This window comes from Fragaria vesca, linkage group LG1 (genome assembly GCF_000184155.1).
Source record: "Fragaria vesca subsp. vesca linkage group LG1, FraVesHawaii_1.0, whole genome shotgun sequence".
In the NCBI taxonomy this organism is placed as follows: Eukaryota; Viridiplantae; Streptophyta; class Magnoliopsida; order Rosales; family Rosaceae; genus Fragaria; species Fragaria vesca.
Genome location: NC_020491.1, coordinates 18900239 through 18924156, shown reverse-complemented (window position 1 = coordinate 18924156; position 23918 = coordinate 18900239). Strand labels below are relative to the sequence as shown.

At 38.3% G+C, this 23918-nt stretch overlaps 5 protein-coding genes across 5 annotated transcripts; 3 read left to right on the top strand and 2 right to left on the bottom strand.

The window, feature by feature from the left end:
* Positions 1-1468: 1468 nt before the first annotated feature.
* Positions 1469-4900, top strand: LOC101306960. The gene is made up of 5 exons (XM_004288417.1): positions 1469-2948; positions 3634-3739; positions 3839-3933; positions 4029-4102; positions 4538-4900. The coding sequence occupies exons 1-4, from the start codon at positions 1600-1602 to the stop codon at positions 4096-4098; spliced, it is 1620 nt and encodes a 539-aa protein (XP_004288465.1). The 5' UTR covers positions 1469-1599; the 3' UTR covers positions 4099-4102; positions 4538-4900.
* Positions 4901-6166: 1266 nt separating this feature from the next.
* Positions 6167-9799, top strand: LOC101306671 (major facilitator superfamily domain-containing protein 5-like). The gene is made up of 9 exons (XM_004288416.1): positions 6167-6684; positions 6768-6912; positions 7035-7203; positions 7294-7552; positions 7982-8070; positions 8325-8507; positions 8609-8694; positions 8806-8890; positions 9087-9799. Exons 1-9 carry the CDS (start codon positions 6453-6455, stop codon positions 9219-9221), a joined length of 1383 nt encoding a protein of 460 aa, XP_004288464.1. The 5' UTR covers positions 6167-6452; the 3' UTR covers positions 9222-9799.
* A 953-nt stretch (positions 9800-10752) lies between these two features.
* Positions 10753-13102, bottom strand: LOC101306377 (prolyl 4-hydroxylase subunit alpha-1-like). The gene is made up of 8 exons (XM_004288415.1): positions 12959-13102; positions 12759-12869; positions 12505-12662; positions 12192-12294; positions 11573-11668; positions 11339-11404; positions 11120-11239; positions 10753-10908 (listed from the first exon to the last, which is right to left on the bottom strand). Exons 1-8 carry the CDS (start codon positions 13100-13102, stop codon positions 10822-10824), a joined length of 885 nt encoding a protein of 294 aa, XP_004288463.1. The 3' UTR covers positions 10753-10821.
* A 2001-nt stretch (positions 13103-15103) lies between these two features.
* On the top strand, positions 15104-18676 carry LOC101296047 (uncharacterized protein ycf36-like). Its single transcript, XM_004289439.1, has 7 exons — positions 15104-15340; positions 15825-15977; positions 16204-16281; positions 16859-16954; positions 17935-17970; positions 18213-18376; positions 18486-18676. Exons 1-7 carry the CDS (start codon positions 15104-15106, stop codon positions 18649-18651), a joined length of 930 nt encoding a protein of 309 aa, XP_004289487.1. The 3' UTR covers positions 18652-18676.
* Positions 18677-19128: 452 nt separating this feature from the next.
* On the bottom strand, positions 19129-22412 carry LOC101295761. The gene is made up of 6 exons (XM_004289438.1): positions 22095-22412; positions 21020-21859; positions 20569-20654; positions 20264-20401; positions 20010-20165; positions 19129-19900 (listed from the first exon to the last, which is right to left on the bottom strand). The coding sequence occupies exons 1-5, from the start codon at positions 22410-22412 to the stop codon at positions 20021-20023; spliced, it is 1527 nt and encodes a 508-aa protein (XP_004289486.1). The 3' UTR covers positions 19129-19900; positions 20010-20020.
* Positions 22413-23918: the final 1506 nt, after the last annotated feature.

Below are 23918 nucleotides of genomic sequence, written 5' to 3'. Positions count from 1 at the left end.
ATACTCGTCTCAAACTCGATGACTTCCAAATTATGTGTTCGATTCTCACACTTATTTTATCATCTCTCGTTAGGGACATATATACTAGTGCAAAACGTCCATCACAATACATCACAAATCATAACTCGATCTCAAGTTATGTACTTTTTATTATATTAATCAATCTTGTTAACATGTCGCTTTAAAATCTCCATACCCCCTATGACTAATGTTCATAGCAAACTTCGTACAAATAAAGGAAGGTGAATAGATGGAGATAGAACTTCTTTTGTGAATACATTATTAAAGTCCCTCTTTAATTAATTTCGAGATTTAATCCTGTTAGGTGGTTAGTTGGTATGACACTATTGTAACAATGACATTCCTAGTAGTACAACTCGCACTATTAATTGGGTCCTTGCTTTCAATTCAAATAGGCCTATCACGTAACATGATCTTGCAAAAATGTCTATATCATACTCGATCATATCATGAAATCTATTTCACTGAAAGAAAATGTCATAAAATCTATTTAGCATAAGGTGCCCCTTGTTCTTTATCAATTATTAGTATTTACTCCCACGGTAAAAAAAAAATATAAAAAAAAATAAAAAAAAAGAAGAAGAAGAAGTTTTGCATAGTATAATTATGTAGCAAAATCATAACGTGGAACTTGAGTTTCTGGGTTTGAATATTCAACCTCCATTAATTGGAGACTTGGAGTCATCAAATATATAGGTCATTTTGTCAAAAACTATATAATGTGATCAAGATCTAGGGCTGGATATAATTGTTATAATGTTTTCATAGACTTCTTTTTCATGAAAATTCTATGTATGGCACCACCCCCACCAACATATTTTTATTCATACGAATTAAGTTTGGTTAGAAATTGTCACGAATATGAGGGCCAAAGCTTAGTCAAGTATACCTCACCTTGTCTTTGAGCTTATCTAATAATGATGAATTGACCTCTGATGGAGAGATTATGATCAATATTCTTGTAAAATTGGATATCCACTTACCATATCCCATTACATCAAAAATATGATTCTCAATAATTCACAGCTAAAAACCATCGTGATTGATTATGTATGTGTGTCCTCTATCAAAGTTGGTTTCGTTCAACATAATTAATATTACAAAATAGTAACTATTTTTCGACTATGACCTCTCTCGATATATTTTAGCTCTAAACATGCAAACCAAATACCATTTAATAATAATCATTCCCCAACTAAACATAATTTGTGATCCCTTGAGTATGCTAATACCATGTACGAGCATATCACTCAAAGCATGTTTTGAGCTTGATATCACTCCAAGTATAAAACCTTTTGTAATCACTTCTAGGAAAACAAAAAGTCATTTTCCAAACACCTCATTTTTACCAAAACCAACAAAATTTAAAATTTGACAAAGAGAAAAGAAAGAGCTTTTACTTTATGAATGGGACCGACAATTCAACTGTAGCAGTAGAAGCAGAGCAAACATTGCAGAATATACTTTGCTCTGTTCTGCAAAAATCCTCCCTACTCTCTCTGTTTGTGTGCCTCATCATTATCACCATCGAAATTAAGCTCTCCAGTTTTCTGGGTATCTCTCTCTCTGCATAAAGCTATGGACTTTATTTCAGATTTTGTATTGACAATTGTTCTGTGTTTCCTGGTACCTTTCTTGCTTTGCTTCCTTTTGCCTGTGATTGTTGCTTTGTGTCCGAGCAGGGATGACCATGTGGGAAAAAGACGGGTTCTTTATGAGTGTAAGCCCAGAGTTCATCGGTGGGAGAGTGAGGTAGGAAGTGGGTTTGTTGAGAAAGCTGTGGAAGTTGATGAGTTTTTGAGTGAGCCCAAAAAGGAAAGTTTGGTTCTTGATGAGTTTTTGGATGAGGGTTTGGATGAGAAGGAGGTTTTGAGAGGAGTTGGAGTTGGTTGTGTGGAGGAGAAGAGTGTTGAGGAAGAAAGGTTTGATGGGTTTGGTGGTTTGTGTGAGTGTGTGGAGAACGTGTTTGATGAAAGTTTGGAGAGGTGTGAGTTTGGGGGAGTTGAGTTTGGTTCGGGGGAAGATGAAGTGGGGGTTGTTTGTTTTGGGGAGAGGAATGTTGAAGAAGAAGGCCTTGATGGGCATGGTGGTGTGGAGAACTTGTTTGAGGAAAGTTGTGTGAGGCATGAGTTTGGTTTGGGGAAAAATGAAGTGGGAGTTTGTTTGATGGAGCGGAATGTTGAAGAAGAAAGTTTTGATGGGGGTGTTGGGGTATGTAGGTATGTAGATTCCTTGGTTGATGAAAGTTCTGAGAGGCATGAAAATGGCGTTGTTGAGTTTGATTTGGGGAAAACCCAAGTGGGAGTTGTTACATTGACTGAGAAGAATGTTGAACAAGAAAGGTTTGAGGGGGATGGTGGTGTGTGTGAGTGTGGAGAGAACTTGGTTGATGAAAGTTCCGAGAGGCATGAATTTGGCGAAGTTGAGTCTGGTTTGGCAAGAAATGAAGCGGGGGTTGTTTGTTTGCCAGAGAAGGATGTTGAGGAAGAATGCTGTGTCGGGGACTGTGGTATATGTGGCTGCAGGGAAAACTTGGCTGATGATAGTTCGGAGAGGCATGAATTTGACGAGATTGAGTTTGATTTGGCAAGAAACCAAGTGGGAACTCTGGAAAGTGAAGAGATCAAGGTGTCAAAATGTGTTGGAAATGATGAAACTGATGAAGCAAAGAACAATGTAGTTGATGGTCAAGCTAATGAGGGGTTATTCAGTGAGGATAATGATTGGGAGGATATAGAAAGAACTGAATTGGAGAGGCTCTTTGCTGCTGCAGTGGTGTTTGTCGGGTCTAAGAGTAATGCTGATAGAGTTTCAAGTCTTGGGAGTGATGTCAAGATGAGGTTGGATGGGCTTCACAAGATTGCTACTCGAGGGCCTTGCTTGGAACCCCAGCCTATGGCATTCAAGATCTCGGCAAGAGCAAAATGGTAGCTTTTCAATTCTCTTGTGCCTTTGTTAGTTTGCGATTATCCATCATGCTAATGAATTGATTATGTTCTTCTGCTCAATGATTTCTCTAAATGAACCTCTGTATGTCCACTGATAATAATACTTTGATGCATTAGTTATATTTTTTTTAGACCTTTATTTGATGATTTTCATATGACTCCTATCAAGTGGCACATAATATTACTGAAGATTCTGATAGGTTAAGGTAGGATATAATGGTTTAATTTACACGAGTTAATTTGAAATTATTGATTGTGTCGGGGGTCATATTTTGAAGTATTTATTTGTTTCATTCATTTGTTGGCTAATGGTGAAGATCAACTCAGTGAAGTATGACAAGGGGAGGCATATGAAGACACCAGTTGTTCTGTTTCTATATTGTATGCATAAATCCCTCATATATTTCTTGTTGGTTTAATTTCACCTTCCAAGTTCCAACTGCATGTTGCACTTTTTAAAGCAGAGTAAATGGAGAATTTATTTTGTGTGACTTGCTGCATTTCTTAATGCTCATGTGCGTAGAAACTTTTTGTCCAGTACGCACACAATAACATAGTTGAGTGGTATCACACCAAGGCTTTCACCTCCACAATAAAGTTTAATAATGGATAGTAATTTGCTACTTGATGAAGTTGATTACGGATATTGGTAACCTTGTTCCAGGAATGCTTGGCAGCAGCTTGGCAACATGAGTGCAGAGGTAGCAATGGAGCAGTACATCGCCCTTCTTTCAGAAAGTGTACCTGGGTGGATGCAAGATGTTCACGGTGTAAGCATTTAACTTTTAAATCCTTAGTGCTAGTGCTTCAGTTGGTTGATCTCACCGAGCAATATAAGGTCATATTCCTCTCCTATTTCTTTGGAGCAGGATTTTGTAGATTCCCAAGTGCATAAGAGTGATAAGTCCGTAACTGCTGATCTGAACACAGTGATACAAAACCAATCAGAAGCTGCAGGTGTAAGGTGCTAAGTGTTTCCTTAACTACTAATCATAGCACCTTCAAGTTTGGTAATCTTTCCCTAACATACAGAACAAAAATTAATTTCTGACTTTGCAGAAAAGTAGAAGAACTAAAGTCTGATGCTAAAGGTTTAGATGAGATGGGGCTGGAGGTCATAACTTGTTGAGCAGGTATCCATTCACTTAGTGGTGTATTTAAGTTTTCCTATAGTCAATTTATGTGTTCTGCAATTCTGCTACATGGAAAATTTTGGTTGGCAATGTTTTGAGTCTGTTATTCCTTAATTGGTAACTTTGTATTGTGTAAATTATAGATTGAATGCCATAGTTTCCGTGTGCACGGTGAAATGAATTTGTTTGTAATATAAAAATCGAGTTTTCAGTCATGGCTTGGAACTGGTTCAGTAACTCAAACTCTCAAAGGTTCCTTGACTAGTTTTAATTTTCTGGTAATCATAGTTTCTTGTCACATATTATCATCAAGTCTGCCAAACATTTGCCAATTTTTTATTTGCCTATAAGGAATTGAAATTCTTACGGAGATTTAACCAATTTAGAAGTTTACCATAATATTGCTTTCAGCATCTTGGTTTCTATCAAATACAGGTTTTTGCCGATTGTTCATAAAGGCAGTAGGCATCTTGAGGATATATTGCATTGGTGCCAACTACCAAGGCCAAAAGCTCACATCAACGATTGGAAACTCTAAACTATGATTTGTACATATTGCATTGGTGTTGATAATAAAGATTTCAACCTTGTTCATGGTTTTAGATATATTGATCCCAGTCATCCTGTGTTTACTCAAGTGTGCATTATATTGTTTTTCTATTCTTTTTTTTTTTTCTCTTTCTATGTTTTGTTAACTGAGAAAAAATAGATCTTGTGAACATCTTGACACAACTGATGGTTTGTACAACCAAACTAGCCAAAGCGGTTCGTTTAATAGAGTTCGAGTGTTGAAACTGCATTTCGCGCTAGGTTAATTTCAACATTACTGGGACTATGTGATGAGATTGTTAGTATGAGCTAGCCAGGAGGTAGTTCTTCCGACTGATGTGAACCAAGGGATCGTGTTCGAGTGTTTGACTCGGTTCTTCTGACCGAGTGCAACCACAGAACAATTGACAATGATCCATACACTGAAAGATTGGTTCAGTTCCATCATCAATATATCTTCTTTTCCTTTTCCAGTACAAAAACATGGAGAAACCAAAATGAGAAGTTTACAGAGACCAAGCAGTACGTATATTAATTATGTGTTACAAAGGAACTCTGGAATGGAAGTAAGAGAACATATGCTACTGTTCTTCATGGAATCAAAAAATAAATATTGGACATCAGAACATGGAAAGGAGCCTACACAGCTACAATTCATCCGTCTTAGTCAACACAGCAATACTTGGGACACACTTCTGCTTCTTAATTTTTTTTTGTTTTTCCTTTTCAAAATAACCAAAAAAAAAAAAAAAAGCGATCTTGAAATTGTGGAAGATTCCGAATCTATATTAACAATAAAAATGAAATTGTTTTCACAAACTAATCAACAAATCAATAAATTTGAAAAATGTTGAATAACTTGGAGGTATATCGCGAGGCGATAAAAGTTAATCACCGATGAATCTTTTCGGGTGGGTTAATATAGGTTTTGTGTAAGAGAGGTTTTGTGTTCGAATGTCATGGATAGAAGTTTTGTTGCCCACTGCTACAAGCAAATAGTATTTTAGAGATCATCGAGAGAGTATTCAGTGCATCAAAAAACACTTGCACACAATCTTGTATAAGACTACCAAACCACTAGATTAATCCAACTCAATAAAATATACTCGATCATATGAACAAGTGAATCAAAACAAGCACCATAAACCAAATTAAATATTCTAAAACTAATTTGGTTAGACGCTTCAAGCCAACCATTTGTCTTAATAGTATCTAGCGAGTTTATGAACTCTAACTATATGCAATTTATGAACAAAGCTACCCAACTCTTTGCCTAGGCGGCTTTCAGGTGCTCTAAGCCTGGCCTCCGTTCGTCCTAGGAGCGTTTAGCTAGTTTTCAAATCTTATACTTTTAATTAATTAAAAAATAAAAATAAAAAATAAATTTTCACGTGGCAATGTATCATTGGCTAGTCACACTTAGCTGATGACTTATACTAGTTGAGTGATTCATTAAAAAATTTAAAACTGTAAGCAAGATCAATGATTTGAAAGCATCGTTACTCTCAAAAGCTCAAAATTTCATAACAAATCTCAACACATCCCAAATCGCGCGGAACTTGTTTAAAGCCCGGAAAAGGGCAAAACGACACCGTTCCGAAGCACCTGAGTCCTGAGCTACAGTGCTCACTGTGTATATATACGTATACATAGACAGAGACAGTTAAAAGAAGATAGTTACAGGCTTGGAGCTCTCAAAAATCTTCATCTTCTTCTTCAAACTTTGAGATCTGAAGCCCAATGGTGGCTGTGGCTCTCAATCTCTGAGCGAAGATTCGAGAGAAATCGGAATCAGAATCAAATGGCGGTGGTGGTTGAGACCTCCGTTTGGGAACCGAGTCCGGCGCTCTACGTCTTCATCTTCTTCGCCTGCCTCTTCTCGATTCTCTTCTTCCCCTACGCCTCCGGCACCGCCAACACCAGCGCCGCCTCCGTGGCGAAAGCTCCGTCGCTTTTCGACCACGGCGGCTCCCCCACCGCCTCGTCGTTCCGGTTCCAGCGGAACTTCCTGCTGCTCTATTCTCTCGCCTCAGGTAAAAAAAATGACGCCGTTTCGAGATCTTTAGTGTAGAAATGGTTAGGTTTTGATTTGGCTGATCGGAGTTTTTGGTTGCAGTTATGGAAGGACTGTGGTCGGTGTTCGGTGAGTTTGAGCTGGCGTACTACGGATTAAGCAAAGAGAAAATGGTGCTTTATCTCTGTGTAGGATTCGCAGCTTCGATTTCTATTGGTTCTTTGTTAGGTGTGGTTTGTGATTTAATGTGAGTTGCTTTATCTCATGAGCTGAAATGCTAGTCTTGATTTTGAAGTTTGTTGCTGAATTGCTTACTGTGAAAAGCTTGAATTTGATTTCGCTGTTTTGTTTTTCGTGATTTTTGTGTAGAGGTCCGAAGAAAGTTTGTTTCTTCTTTTGCTTGCTACACCTCCTTGTTGGCTTGTTGAAGAGAATCATCCCTCATCCGAGTGTTTGGATGGCTAGTATTTGTTTGTCTATCACAAGTTCTGTTTTTTCATTCGGTTTCGAGACTTGGATGGTAGTTCAACATGACGAGGTTGGTGCTAGATTTTGGTTTGATGTATAATGCTCATGTCTTGGAAGGGTTATAGTGCTAATTATGATGAACTTTCATTATGTTTTGCAGCAAGGGCACAGGCAGGATATGCTGAGTGAGACATTTTGGTTGATGAGTTTCTTTGAGTCAGCATGTCTTATTGGAAGCCAGGTTTTTTCAAATTGGCTCATAGGTAATAATGCGGAGAGAAGTATGGCGGCTCATTCCACTGCAGCTATCTTCTTGGCAGCAATAAGCTTAGTCTGTCTCACCAAGGGATGTAAAGAAATCCCACACAAAGTAGCTCTAAAGGAGTATAGGGCATCTTTTCGTGCATACATTGTTGGCGGTAAGCGTACTATACTGCTTGAATACTTCCAGTTTTGAGAAAGCAGTTGTTGAATGAGTCTAAGTGCTGTAGTTAGAAATACCGAAACACTGAAGCATGTATTCTACTCCAGCTGTCCTTGGATAGGCAACTTCCATTTCTATAACCTTCTTGAATAGGTAAGTCACTTCTGGGAGAAAAATACATCAAAGATGAGAACTTGTGGAGCATTTTCACAATCTTTAGTTGGAAGTTTCCTGTACAATATTTTTACCCAGCCATCAAATTATTATTTGTAGTTTAGTGCATGGATCTTATATATGGTGTAAATTTATGATGCTTAAGCTGCCCTTCTGCAAAGTGCTTTCAAAATTACAGAGCAGGATGTGAGGGTCCTTACCTATAAATTTGGTATTTATTCTTACTGGTGCAACTTTATATGATTAACAGATAAAAGAATATGGCTTTTGGCATGGGCACAAGCTTGCCTTCACTTCTCTGTAGCAGTATTCTGGATACTATGGGCCCCAACAATAGTGGTATGGTATCTATATTCTAAAGCGAAATTCTCATTGAAGTAAAGGTTAGGTTGCTTAATAATGCAATGGCTTTATCTTAATGGTATTCTTCTTGTTGTTCTCAATAATTGTGCCATTAAAATTCTAGTTAGTACCTTTAATCTGGTGGAATATGCCAATTGATCTCTCTCCCTCTCTTTTTTAGCGCCCCTTAATTATCTTTATCTGCTTATGATTTAATTTCTTTTGTAAGTTTTAACATAATGTGATTATAGGCTGACGGACGAGAGGTGCACCTAGGGTTGATATATCCCTGTTTTCTGGGATCAAGAATGCTAGGAAGCACAGTATTCCCATGGCTCATTAGTGGACTTTCATCCCTTAGAACTGAGGATTGCCTAGTATATGCATTCATTGTTCTGGGGCTAGTAATGTCCATAACAGCTTATGACTATCAGGTAAGGATTTTGTTATGTCTTTGGAAATATGAAAATGTATGCATCAGCTATGGTTGATGCTAGATATTCACAAGCTTAAACTTTCAATTGATGACATGCAGGAAGTTGGGATGCTAGTTACACTATTTTGCATATTTCATGCCGGCCTTGGCGTGGTACTGCCTTCACTTGCCAGATTGAGAACCATGTAAACTAACGAGTCCTTTTCAATGATCTGATATCTCTTCTAACACACATCAGATTCAACTATTGATTCATGGATGTCAATCTGATAATTTTCCTACTTCTTGGTTCAAAGGTATGTGCCTAATGCACTGCGTGGAGGGATGATAAGCCTTTCTCAAGCCCCCGCAAATGCAGCAATTCTGCTTTTTCTGGTGCAAGTAAGTGTTTCATTCTACAGTCACTTGGTCAGTTCATTATACAAAACAGATGATCAAGTGTCTTTTCTTCCCTTGGGATACAGTGGAGTATAGATATTGGCGACTGGCCTTTGTAACAAAAAGTTTTGATTTCCATAGGAGTGTTATTGTTTAAGTTTAAACTGCCATCTACTGACTTTTGTTGCTCCCATTACAGGGAAAATACCACAATAACATTGGAAACTCAACGATCATAGCATTTTCTGCCCTGGGGTTATTCACAGCAGCCGGCTGCATGCATGTCTTGAAGCGATGGGGGAAGCAACCATATCAGAACTGGCACAAATTGTGAGCTGCTACTAATCATCAGCATATTGGCCGAGTTAGACATCATCAAACAATTTTTGACTAACAGAAGAAGAAATTATGTGCCAAACAGTTAACTGAGGTATGCCAGTATGGGAAGACAAACAAAAAACCTGTACAGTCTGAAGAATTGTGATTCATGTGGTCCTATATATTCTGTAGGAATAGCTGAAGTCTTGTCCAAGACGGAAGTCAGCTGTTGATTCTTTGCCAGTGTGTCCAATTCAAGTTTCCTGACCCATCTCAGCCTTGTTTCTGTGCACATCTGCAGGGTTAGCCGGGATAAGAGAAGGGACGTACATGCTTTACTACCAGCTGTGTAGACTACTAGTTCCAGTTTAGGGATTTAGAGCATTAGCAGTAGGCGACCCTCTGTCATCCCCATTTTGATGATTTTTTTGTATTTTTTTGTTATTCTTTTTAATTTGGGTTGTAATTCTTCCACTTACAGTGGCATAATGACAAGTATAGTTTGTCAGAACCTTGTACTAAAGAGAATGGTAATAGAATGGTAGAGTCCAACCATCAGGCTCAGCCAAATATATACATATGCAGTATTTCAATATATGGCTCCGCATCATTTATCAGTTTTTTATGGGTCAATCGATAATCACATTGTATCGCTGCATACCATTCCACAAGATTAGGTACCAGCTTCATACAGAACACCCAGGTAGAGGATCAAGCTGACACAAACAAAAATGAAAGGTCTGCGTCATATTTTTCCCATATCAGTTGAGCGTTGAAGGCTTGGTGTAGTAGCAGTGCGCTCCTCAGCATCATCATCATCTGTGACACTGGAACTGAGACTGGGATAGATTGAATATGGACCCATTGAAGCTTACAGTATAGACGTAAGCTTCATGGTCTGCAGAAAATGGTTCCCTTATAGACATGGATTTTATACAAAAGCAACTATGGGTGCTGATGCTGTACTCCTATATGGACCAGGAAACCTCAGGGCACTCAAAGGCTGCGTGGGAGGACCTTGCCGTCATCGTCAGTCCCCTAAATTGGGGTGGGGAGCCATTCACTATGGCCAATATCAAATATCTATCTTGGGATCCACCATCACCATAGGCAAAAAACACCACCTTGGCGGAGGACCACTCTCACCACAACTGCCGAGCACCTCCTACTGGCCCGTTTCCGGATCATAACAGTGCATGTCATTTTCATGGAAAAAAAAACAGCTCGAAATCACCAAATGTAATTTTCTGCTAGGTAAAAACGATCAAAGATTTTTTTTTTTTTTTTTTTCCGGTTCTTTTTGGTTCTGTCATGAACTTGTGATGGAAGATATTGTAGGATTCCAATAAGTTTCGGCTTTGCCGAAGAAAGAAGAGGGTTTTACTCCAATGAACTAATCTGCGAGGCTCTTGGCTGGTATCAAATGAACTTTCTTTCTTTTATTCAATGGAACTAGATATCAACACTCAGATATTTCTCGAAAATCCGATTACAGAAGGAAAGTAAGGCCCCAGGGGAAATTGGGGTGGTTGTGTGCTCAATGCTCAAGTGAAGATGAAAATTTGAGCATTGCACTCACATTACTGTGTGTTCACCGTGTTGACTACTACAACTATTTAATCCTCTTGTACTTGATTCCTGATCCACTTTGTAGCCACCCATTTTGTGCCTTTGATTACAGGGCAACTCCCATGTATTGATAACTGGCCAACCAATAGTAAAATCAGAATACAGTAAGGAGAAAAACAACTCGTTCAATAGTGAATGTATAACACAACCATTCTGCAATATCATTAACCGTGAGTAACTAAAATTTGATACAAACCTTTCCAACATGATCTGTATAAAAATCCATGTTGCACAGAGGAAAGGAAAGGGACAAATTGCAATGACGAGATGGGAAGAAAGACTAACCGGATCAATTGTACCATTAGGGAGCAAAGAATAAAACAGAAGACCGTCTCCTCTGCGTGGCTTCACTCTCAAACCCATACATTCATGAGCATCATGTTTTCCATCCAGGTTCAAGCCGCTCTGCAGATAAAAAGAACAGGATGATCAGCAAGGTAAACAACCAAAGAGAGCCACATTGAAAGACAGAAAGAGGAAAAAAGAAAAGAAAAACAATCTTGCCTCATACGGAAACATTGTTTCCCCGCCTTCTTTAACATCGGTTAAATATAACAAAAATGATGCAACCTGCACAAGATCAATTATGACTCATGTAAGGATTGTTTACAACCTTTTGGTACCATTACAACTTCTTGATGGTTATATGAAGTATTTAATCATTTAAGACCCATTTCACCACTAACTGAGAACAAATGTTAACCAAATGGAAAACTGCATTTTAAACTGAAGATGTACCCTTTGGCTTGGCTGTGGACCATATTCATCTGGGTGGAAAGCATCATAATGAGAATTATACTTCTGCCCAATCTCATAACGCAAGACGTTGAATGCCTGAAACATGATGATATCCTCACAGCTCAGACAATGTTACAAATTGGCCTGAAATAAAAGGTTAACTAATTCAACAAAAGATAAGTCATCATTGTGATTAAGACAAAAAGTTTATATTTTAATGAGTTCATATCACTCTGAATTCCTTTGGTGGGGGGAGGCACACACATACAACCTCATAAAACAGGGTCAAACATAGTTATTAGCATACAAGAAAATGTCATTCTGAGAATAAGATAGCATCTGATCATTGCTTGGTATAATTTACCACTAACAACCAGATCATGCCGCGATGCAATATCTACATATTCATGTAAAATTGCCAACACTGACAGCTACACAACTTTCTACAGCTCTGAGGCATGTCAAGAAACAGAACCTGTAACCATTGCCCATTACTCCCCTCATGTTTATCTAAGGAATATAAATCACTTTGGCAATGCAACAGACCAACATTTCTTATAATTATGCGGACTGATCATGATCATAAGCTCTAGGCTACCGAAGAAACACTAAATAGTACCTCTCCATGAGTCCTGGGAAGCATTGTTGCTCTTGCAATCTTTTCCTCAATGACATCCAAAGTCCCAGACTTGTCTTGAGAAGCCGAAAGAAACATCCCAGAACTGTTTGAATAAAAATAGATAACCAATCTTAGAAAACCAACACAATTCCCTCATCAGATACTAGTTACTTAACTGTAAGCTCAAACCAACCATCACACTATTACACTTTGTGATACATATATAAATGTCAAGTGGGAATTCACAAGTCACAAGAAACACAAACACTAATGATCAAAAATTCAAAACCATGAAAAGGGTTTATCATACTACCTTGTTCTAATCCCCTTTGTATTCTCCTCAGTCTCTCCATCTCTCAAAGCCAACGTCGAGGGTTTAAGCTCCGGCTTTGCCAAATCAATAATAGTCTCACATTGCTCCGCAGAAGCAAAATTAGGAAAATATAACGCTCTTGGATACCAGCTCAACACCTTTCATCCAAAACCCCATTTTTCATCACCACAATAAAAATCCAATCTTTAGTCCAACAAGTACAAACACAACTCAAAACTGATCAAAACATAAACCTGGAAGGGCATTGAAGTTAAAGACCCGTCTCCAGTCTCCCCAAACGGCATCGTTTCGTACTCGGTTTCCAGCAGCCTCGTTCTGGGTGAACTGCCACCACCATCTACATCCTGCCAAGAAATAAAATTTATTAAATTCAACTCAGAAAAAAACAAAAAAAGAAAAAGAAAAAAGAAGCCCATGAAGTAAAAATGGAAACTTTACATGCCTGATAGAAGAGAGAGGAGATGAAGAAGCCGGCAATGAAGCAAAAGGAGCACAAAATGACGACGGTGGGTAATCGGAGCTTGGCTTTGAACTTCAACCTGGAGCTCCAATTCCCGTTGAGGGATTTGGGTCTCATTATTGGGTCGATTCTCATCAAAAATGCTTACTGGGTTCTGCTGGGTTTTCGTTCTTCTGTGATTTGTGTTTTGACAAATGAGAGTTAGTCAAGCAAAGACTAATGGAGGGAGTTTGCATTTAAAGGTTGAAATGTTTGGTTTATCAGATTTGGGATCCAATGGTAATAGAATTAACACCGGTCGTTTTTGGTTGTCAGGAAAATATTTGGTTACCTTTTGTGGAGAGGAATAGTCAGATCCTAAAAGTCTTTATACTCAGAGTATGTCTTTGACCAGGTTCGTTCATCATGTACTCTTTACCGGTCTTTATTTGATCATTTGATTCATTTCCCACTTGGGAATGTTTGTCCAGTTCTGGTTATGATCTCACTCTTTAGATCATTTCCACATGAAGTATGATAAACTTGCTTATTTGTGTACTTATGTGATTATTGTCCAAGTTGTTAATGCATGATTTTGGTAATAGTTTATCATAATTAGGCTAATTATCTGTTTGCTTGGTACCAAAATAGTTTGTTGAAGGTTAAAGATTATCTTCCAAATTCCAATACAGTAATATAGCAGCAGGTGAAATTGTAGAAATTGATATGAGAAAGAAAATGGATGAGGTTGGTAGGAGCACTCCAACAGTCCAACTCCTTTCCAAGTCCTACCTAAATTCAATTTTATTTTAACAAAATACAAAGAACAACCAAAGTAAACCCACGGTCTGGTGACATATCCCCCCTCTTTGTAAATTGATGTTGTAAATTTGAGTCACATAAATTAGAAACTAGTTATAGCATCCATTCAAAAATAAAAAATAAAAAATTAGCTTTAGCATTTGAGTTATCTGTTCGGTTAAAAAATAAAAGTTAACCATAGAGACTTAATTGACATTTCGTGCTAACTTAAGAACTAGCTAACGTACGAGGTGGGGATTATGTAACCAAGGGAAAGTTTGCGGAAAATGATGTCGAAATAGTTGTATTCCTTTTTAGTTTTCACGTTGTTATACAGTGAAAACTGAATGGATTATACGGAAAGAAAACCGATCCGTGATGTTTTGGGCATATGCTTACAATTCTTGTTTGCTTTTGGAAACTTTCACGTTACAACCACCACTCTTGACTAACGCGCCCCGAATTTGATGGTGGATCTCTCATACCTTTTGTCATTTCTATACTGGAAAAGAGAAAGGCTGTAAAGCATCATCTTTCATGTTAGAAGAGTACGGCAAATAGTAATATGCCTGACAAGAAAGATACATAGAGATCAGAGGACCACATTGGACAGACTCTTTGCCATCCCCATTGACAACTTTAGACTATAGCCATGACCATTTCTTTCCATGGTCTTGACCGGCGGGTCGGGTTCTCGAGTCGAGCCGTAGCCTTTAAAGCATGAGGATGCGTGGAAGGTAGCATTTTGGTACAATTTACATCCCTCTACAATGTTTTAGCCTTTAAAGCACTGATAATTCTAGTATACATGAAGGTATGCCATGCATCCTTCTTTTAAGAGGCAATTTTCAACACCCCCACCCCGTGCTAAGCAAGTGCACAACAGACTTGTTAGTGTATTTCCGTGTATGTATGCCATACAGTCAGGCATGAGGAATACACAAATAGCTGCGTGGAAGGTAGCATTTTGGCACAATCAACATCCCTCTACAATGTTTCTCCACACGCAAAATTAATTTTCATGAAGCCCCAGAAGTTTGGATAATGTTGCTTAAAAACCCAGATAACTGACGGTCCAAAATAGTACACAAGAAAGGCTTGCATACATGTCCAAATGAGTGGGTCCAAAATGCAACAGTCAGTTGGTACTTATCACAGAGTTCCTAAATTGATTCTAAATCAAATGTTCTCCTCCACGTAAATAATGCATGGTCCCTGAAAAAAACACAATCATCCTTCAACTCAACAAGGTGCTTCCTCGTTTCACAGCCATTTGAACACAGAAACTTAGATTACTCTCAGCAGCTCAAGGTTCGGTTCAAAACTTCTAGGAAATAGATGCTCCGGGTGGATGTGTATTGCTCTCTACTTTCTAGTCCTCGACAAGTCAAGTTGGTAAATGTCGGCAACAGAAGTTTAGGGTCATGGCAGATACAGCAGCGTAGTGCTCAAAGACTACCCAAGGGGATTTCTGTCAAGGCGGTGAAAGATGGGATGGGAGGGGAAACAAGCGGATTTCGGGGTCAGAGTTGGGAGCCTGGGTCAGAAGTTGAGGTTCCCTTTGAACAAAGACCGGTATGTTTTCAGTTTATCTATATGCTTAAGGTTATGTAGCACTGGGTGTCTTCATTGGTCTATACAAAATTAATGATAATCTAGAAGGCATAGGTTGTCCTTAGCTTGGTAAGCTAGCAATGGTTGTTGTGGCTCACTAGTCACTACCCCTAATGAAGATGTGATATGGCTATCAGGACAAAAAATCTATACTACTCTGAATATACAACAGGGGGCATAAGAAGGATAACCATGTATGAAAAGTGAGTGAAATGTTCATATGCTGTGGTACACTTGTAACAAATCATGTGTAGTGATTGTCTGATTGAATCTAAATACTAATCGGTTTAGAGGGAAAGGCAGGCCAATCCCTTGTACTGCACCCCGGACATTAATACCTAAAAAATTATTAAGAGGGAAACAAATTTAACTAGATCCCCTTATCAGGGCTTGTATGCAATAATACATTACACTTCCGTACTTACAGTTATTTGGTTCAATATAGGTGAATGAGTACTCATCTTTGAAGGAATCAACCTTGTACTCATGGGGCGATCTGGGACCAGGGCCTTTTTTCCTTCGTCTAGGAGGTTTGTGGTTGGTAACATTCACAGTTTTAGGAGCACCTATAGCAGCTGCAAGCTTTAATCCAGCAAGGGTAAGCTTAAAATATCTTATTTTTTTCAAATCAACATTGAAATATATGAAAGTAGACATAAACCGATATCCTATGTATAGTGGTCTAAAATACAAGATGTTTTAAGAACTGGTTTTGCGTAACCTAGACAACTTTATGACATGTTACTACACAATAACAGGTAGAATGGTTCTACGCCTGCAAGACTGTCATATTTCTTTACTCTCCTTCCATTCCAACCTTGCAGGACCCTCTAAGATTTGTGCTCGCAGCTGGAACTGGAACTCTTTTCCTGGTGTCATTGATTGTCTTAAGAATTTATCTGGTATTTTTTTTTTTTTTGAACTAATTTCAGTTTACCCCTATCAACTTTTGGTCAATCATCATGTTAGTCCTTCTTTCAATTTCATCAAAAACACCCCTCAACTCCCAATTTTCATCAGCCGCGCATGTCTAAACCTCCAATCTCCATCCAATTCATCTGTCAAGTGATGACTTGATATCAAGAAAAAAGAAAAAAGAAAAAATAGACAAATTACATTCAATCCCACCAAAAATCACTAAGGTTAAGGGGTTGTGATGAGAACGAAGATGTGTATCGATATGGGGGAAAAATGGTCTGAAATGTAACTTTCAGAATTTGACTTTCTTCTTAATATCAAGTCATCACTTGACAGAGGAATTTGATGAAGATTGGAGGTTTGGACATGCGCAGCTGATGAAAATTGGAAGTTAAGGGGTGTTTTTGATGAAACTGAAAAAAGAAGGACTAACATGATGATCGACCTAAAGTTGATAGGGGTAAACTGAAATTAGTTCTAGCTTACTCTTTATCTTACATCACTACTAGGAGGTTTGACATTGTGAACTAACAAAAACCATATTGATCACTAATATCGCAGGGATGGAGTTACGTTGGTGATAGACTACTATCAGCTGTCATACCTTATGAAGAGACTGGATGGTATGATGGACAAATGTGGGTGAAACCACCTGAGGTCAGCACCTTTTCTGTATCCTTTCTTATATTGCTCCTTGTTCAGTTCAATTTTTGTTTCTTTGGAGAGCAAAGGTAACAATATGAGAGAGGACAGTGAATCCTCTGTTGTTCCTTGAGTAAGGAAATCAGGAACGAAGATGAACCTCCAACTGGAAAAGTTAGCCATCCTATTGAATTAAGTTACTCTAGCAGGTCAAATAGAAAAACCAGAAAATGATAGGACTCACTGAAAGGAGTCAAACAATCACCTGGACTAGCTGGTCATGGATGTATTGCCTCTGTAGCCTAAATTTCAAAATTAATTTATGAGTAAAGGTATACTCCCTGCATAAGAGATTACTGATAGAGCAAGGTCTCCTAGTTAAAATTTGGTTTCAGTGCCTGGTTACTACATGATAAGAAGGAATGGGTACAAATCTTGAGTGCACATTGTACATACTATATTAGTGAAGATGGGAAAAGGAAAAAAAAACAATAAAGTCAAAAACATGTCTAATGGGAAGATAACAATAAAAAAAAATAGAAAATCTCTATTCCTGTGGCAACCCTTAATTGAGGCAGATGTATCAGTAAGCCATAATCGCATTAAGTTTCAATTGTTGATCACGTATAGAAATAGATTAGTTTTTTTTTTTTTTTTTTTTTTGAGAATGTAAATAGATATATAGTATTCTACCAAATAAGCATATGCTGAAGCAAGTAGAGAAAAAAGGGCAAGTAAGTTATGATACCTGTTCTGCCTTAAGGCATGTTACCAGATTGCTAAAAGGGGACCAATACATCTTGTTGCCAACAACTCCTGATATAGCCGACCTATGTGAAGCATCAGGGCTTAATTTGAGATTTTGAAAATGCAGATAGAATATGGCAACAAGGGATAAGATCATCCATCATTCTGTTACTCATACAGATAATGCAGAACACATATGCGTGTCAAATTTTGCAATTGAAAACTAACCACTCTTAATTTTCTTGTAGGTCCTGGCTCGTGACAGACTGTTGGGCTCTTACAAGGTACTAACAACTGCATATCCATCCAAATAGAAGAGTGTGCATGCTAAAGAAAGTTACTTGAGATAACAGATAAATAAAAAAGCACACACAATACATAGAATAAGAACAACATGAATATACATGCGGTATAGACTTTCCTTCCTAACTTTAAAAGGTACGCTACAAAAGATGTGAGCTAGGATTGATGATATTCTTGTGCAGAATATTAGATTCATATGGAGAAGTGGAATTTATGTCTGTAGGTTAAACCAGTCATCAAGTTGCTGAAACAGACTCTAGTCGGAACAGGGGTATTGCTTGTTTCAGCAGTGATGCTATTTATCTTTGCTACACCAGTGGAGGATTTCATTCAAACCACATTTTCTACAAAAGAAAACTCATCAAATGTTTCCGTCTCAAAAATGAGGTTCAACCTAACTTCCTACAGACAGATAGAGGTTTCAGACCTCTAATCAATTCTGTACATAAGAATGCTTTCTACTTTGGTTACTCAATGCCAATTATTAATCTTGCAGAAGAGAAGACCTGCTTAAATTGCCTATAGAGGTGAAATCTGATGATGACCTAGCAGCAGCTGCTGCTGAGGCGGCAGATGGAAGACCAGTGTACTGCAGAGATAGGTTTTATCGTGCACTAGCAGGTGGACAATACTGCAAGTCGGATGATCTACTCATGAAGTGATGGGTAAAACAAAAAAGCATAGTTATTCTTATGCATATTATAACTGGAGGTGATGCTAGAGGTAAAACAGGTGTTACACAACTGTTTCCACAAACTAAGCAGGGACATCCCTGGCAAAGCACATCAACCAAGGCCACTAGAAGCCCCATATACACAGGGCTACAAGGGTATGACACAAGGGAATGCCATCTTAGTCAACCCATCATTTTGCAAAACAGTTTTTTTTTTTCTGTACAAGTCTTTGAACAAATAGCATTTATCTTGTAACTATCTATGTAATTTGTAGCAATCGAACAACACAACTTAAAGGTCTTATGGTCTGATAGAAGAGGAACTATCATTAGAAAATTAGAAATAAACAAGGCAGGTAACACTGAACTAATAAGGACATATATATATAAAGATGTGATGTTTTACAACTTGGTTGTACAGTATATTACTTATGGTAGAATGAAACTAGAAAGATGACCAACTTTGCAGAAGAGCTGGCAGTTATAACAGGAAATATACATGATAAACATGTGAAACCAGTAAAACAAAAACAAAAATGTATAAATACGTATCTGGGCCAACATCAAACTGCCATCGGTGTGCTCCCATGCCTTCAACAACCTCAATGCTCTCAGCAAACGATACCTGAAAAAGATTTGTCTCTTCGATGGACATCCATATGATATGGGCCATATGGCACTCTCCTTGCGAAAACAGCATTTCCGGAAATAATGTTCACAACAATGGCTGCAGACGCAACATGGCAGCTACGCTCCTTTAATATCCGGAAGATAGTTTTTAGAATATCCTGGTAGCACTAGCAGGATGAGATGTCATATCCATAAACACCAACAGAAGGACAGAGATGATCTGGAAATCATACTTGGAGTTGCAACCTTAATAACTGATGTTTGGACGAAGACAAAGCTTCTGATCACAAATATCAGGCTTTCTACCATGGCAGATCACCCAACAAAGATGAGTAAAGCTAGAAGAAATATCACCTTCCAAATTTTTTTAACCACCAATTCAGGTAAACAGTTGACTTCAATAATACGCCAAGAGGCATCTTTCTGAGCACGAATACCTAACCATAGTTTAAGAGAGGCCAAACTGGCATCCCTCCCAAACACGTTTTGCATACCCTACAGCAGTTTCTTCAAACACATGCTAACATGAATCTTTACTTGGTGAAAAGTGAAAACTAATAGCAGGAGATTCTTTATCCGCCTTGCATTACTTGATGCTTTCTGAAACCCTGGTTATAGCGAAGCAAATTTAGTAACCATTTTAGGATCTCAGATACAATGGACATTTCTGTGCAAGAGCTTAAGTATCCAAAGGGTGCAAAACCCAAACTAGTATACCTGTTACAGTCTTAAGCAAGTCTTTTGCACCAATTGAGTAATTTGAACAGGTTTCTGTCGACAACATCCCTGAATGTATGTTTCTTTCTTTTTGCATCTTCAAGATCTAAAGTTCTATATGCCATAGCAAGAAGGTACATCGCAGGATGGAGTCTCCTGCAGATAGCATAAATGGGATAGTGAGCTGAAGCTGAAGCTCACTAAAATTACTTATGAGAAGACCTGAAGCTGTGAGGCTACATAAAATTACTTACTTTTCTTGTTCCCTAGCATCAAAGCCATCCCAAAATCTCTGTGATGGTAATAACTGTCCTTTCTGATCTTTGCCATATGTTTCAACATACCAACCGCCTATGTCATGCATGCCACAACGAGGCTCAAACAACCAAAATCTGTTAGCATCAGCAAGTCAAGACTTCTGGAACTAATTTTGAAACAGGATGAAATTATGCATGAAATAACCATAGCATGTTCTTGCAAGGCAGAAGGAACATGGAGACATTCACTTGAACATCAAGTATCAGAATGAATTATTCACCAGCATTATGTCGCAGCTTACTTGCTTGGTGGTAATCGTGCTCTCGTGCATCTACACTCACATACAGAAACATTGTCTCCTAATCCATACCAATGCATGTGTTTCACCTGCAAAAGTTTTAAATATATATTTTATGAGCAAATACTACTTCAAACACACAGCCTACACACTTCAAAGCACCTACAGCGCACATATAACAAATATATACATAAATCACTGACAGACGAGAATGGAAAATTCAGGACAGTAATAGCAACAAATAATGGTTCTTAACAAGATATTTCATGAAAACCATAAAGTCAACACATCTTAGCATGCACCAACAATGTATGATATCCATGAAACTGCTCAAAATCAAGCAGAACCAAAAACCTACAGATTTTCCCTCTAATAAAGTACACTAGTTAATATCAACTCTATGCAAGAAACTATAAATCTCAAGCAAGAATTTAAGGGGACCAGGTTCACAGACCAGCAGTGTTCTATGCTTCATAATCACATGGGTCTTGGTACCACTGCTATTGTAGACAAGACAAGACCCTTCTTCTGAGCTAGTCCGTAACCCAGTTATAGTTCCCAATAGAATCCTTGACCCCACAGCACTGCCTGAACTTGAAGCTTCAGTAAACCCTTTGCTGGTATGCACAGGGTTATCATCAGAGCTCAGAAAAACGTGAATGTGATCAGTGTCTTCATTCTGTATCCCGTCACAATAGCTTTTGGGAGGGACTCTAGTGGCCGTAGCAACCACCCTTCCAGATATATGCAATTTTAAATCTCTAAAAGGATCAGATGTGTGGGTGCCACCAGAGCTCATAGAGATTCTCAAATCCTCAGCAGATTGACATATACCTAAATCCGCTGATGTGGAATAGTTCAACCTCTTGTTGCTATATGCTAACTCCGGAACTTTATCTACTACACAGACCATCCCAAAAACATCACGCCCCGAAACCAAATGCAGCACCTCCGGAGTTTCATACACAGACCTCTCTTCAGCTTCAAAGCAGTCAGGAAGACAATCAATAGACTCAATTTCAGGACCATAATACGCCGCATGTATGGCGGAATAAAAATCCCTCTCGAGCACATCAAAATAACCTGTTCCAACAACCACCCTCCTCTCAGCCAACACATCACTTATCGCAACTCTATACCATTTCAACCATTCCACAACTTCCATCCCCCTATATGTACTATGAAACTTATACAAATGCAATGCACCACCTCCCCCGGATTGCTTCTGCATAAGCTTTCGCTGCGATAACAGGTCCCTGTCGTAATGCGCCCTCCTTTCGCAATCCGAAAGAATCTGCATTCAGGTCATCAATTATTCTACTCTCTCAAATTATACAATCTGCTTAGTGTGATTTTCTACACTACTTTTTTCACCTCTGTTGTGCTTAATTCCATTTTCATGCTACCAAAACCTAATTACAAGGTTAATTACGACCTTACTTACAAGCAAAGCTCCACAGCTTAGGTGAAAATTACAGTACCAAAAATGCGGTAACTGAAATGAGAGATTGAAGCGGCGGAGATAGAACCTCATAGGCGGCGAGGATTTGAACGAATCGGCGAGAAGCGTCGGAATCGTGATCGGAGTGAACGAGGTCCGGGTGAGTCTGTTTCGCCAATTTGTGGAACGAAGCTTTGATGTCGGCGAATGAGCTCGTCTCCGACACGCCTAAGAGCTCGTATGCGTTTTCCTCGGTGAACTCGGTCTGAGTTGACTCGGCGCTGCTGGTGCTGAACCGCCGAGTATCGGTGGTCCGGTGATAGAATAACAAGAGATAACGCCGAGGAAACGGTTGAATTTGACTGCGGCGGAGAAACAGCGAGTGGTCGTAGGAGAGAGAAGCCATTATTTATTAAATAATTTTATGATTTTGGATTAATTTTCTACCGGAGAATTTTGGAGAATTCCGAAACGGTGGAGCTGAGACTGAACTGGTTTCAGGAAGTTGAGGTAGCAAGGAGGGTGGGGTAAAAAGATAGAGTGACTGAGCAGTGTATGGAAGAAGACAGGTGGCAGTCGCGGGTTGTAAAGCATGACACGTGGAATACAGGTTAAATATTAGTCCGGGTCGGGTTGGCGGGATGGAGAACCGATTGACTTTGAACTTGGTATTGGACTTAGTATAACAAGTGAGTTCAACCCAGAACACTGACTAGTGTATAGTTGGGCTTCACTCTTGATGGCTTATTGGGCCATAATATCACAGATAGATGGATTATGAGAGATTTTATTTTATTTTAAAAAAAATGAAAATTATTAAACAACTTACACACATCGCATGTGTCAGTCAAAGTTGTCGTTAAGTTACTTGAAAAACCAAGCGACGGCTCACCGATGATGATTATGTGGGATTAGCTTAAGTAATAAACGATTATGAACGAAAAGCTCAAACACATTTGAACCTGAACTAATGCGTTGATGCACAAATTTTCAAAGGATAAAGGCATATACCTACCTTGTAAATTCATCTGAAAATGAGCTCACCCAGCTGTTTGTACCTATTTTTGCACGTCGGCCTACTAGGTTGAAGCCGTTGGTTGCAAGGGAGATTACAACATTTAATGATAATTATCGCGATTATTTCGTATAATTATCATCACCATTATTAAGATTTGCCGAGATTCATTATTTGGTATTAACATCATTACATACTAAATATTGGAGCAACGGCGATATATGGCAACAAATTAACATTATGGCTAATTGGAAGAATTAAAGACCGATATTTCAAGATAATTATCAAATCAATTCCAACGAAGCCGCAAGAAGAAAGAAATAAACATAAGATTAAAGAAAGCAATAAGAAGCATATCTTTGATTAGGTCATTAAGACCGAAACATTTATCTAATTTAATTGTAATCTCCTTCCTAATTCTTGTTTTTGTAATAGCATATATAGGAGGCGTATAAGTCATTGTAAATGGTCTCCGACCAACACAACTCAACACAATACAAATTCATACAAACACCAAATTCTCTACAATATCAATCTTTTCATTCATGTTCTAGCATAGTTTTCTTCTTCTTTTCATCGTTTTCTTTACATTTTGCACTTTATCGCTTTCTTTACATTCTGCACTTTATCACTTTTTTTACATTTTGCACTTTACTTTCATGCAATTTCTCTTCCGCGTCTTTAAATTCATGCACTTTAATTTCTCGCAATTACTTTATGCAATTTACGTTTCATGCAATTTAAATTTTCGCTTTTAGACTCTTACTCTTTTAGTTTTTGCACTTCACTTCTCACAAATAGAGAAATTTTAAATACACACCTCTAATCTCTTAATACACACCTCTATTATTTTATGTTTCTATTAAGATTTTATAAGTAACCTAAATGACCAAAAAC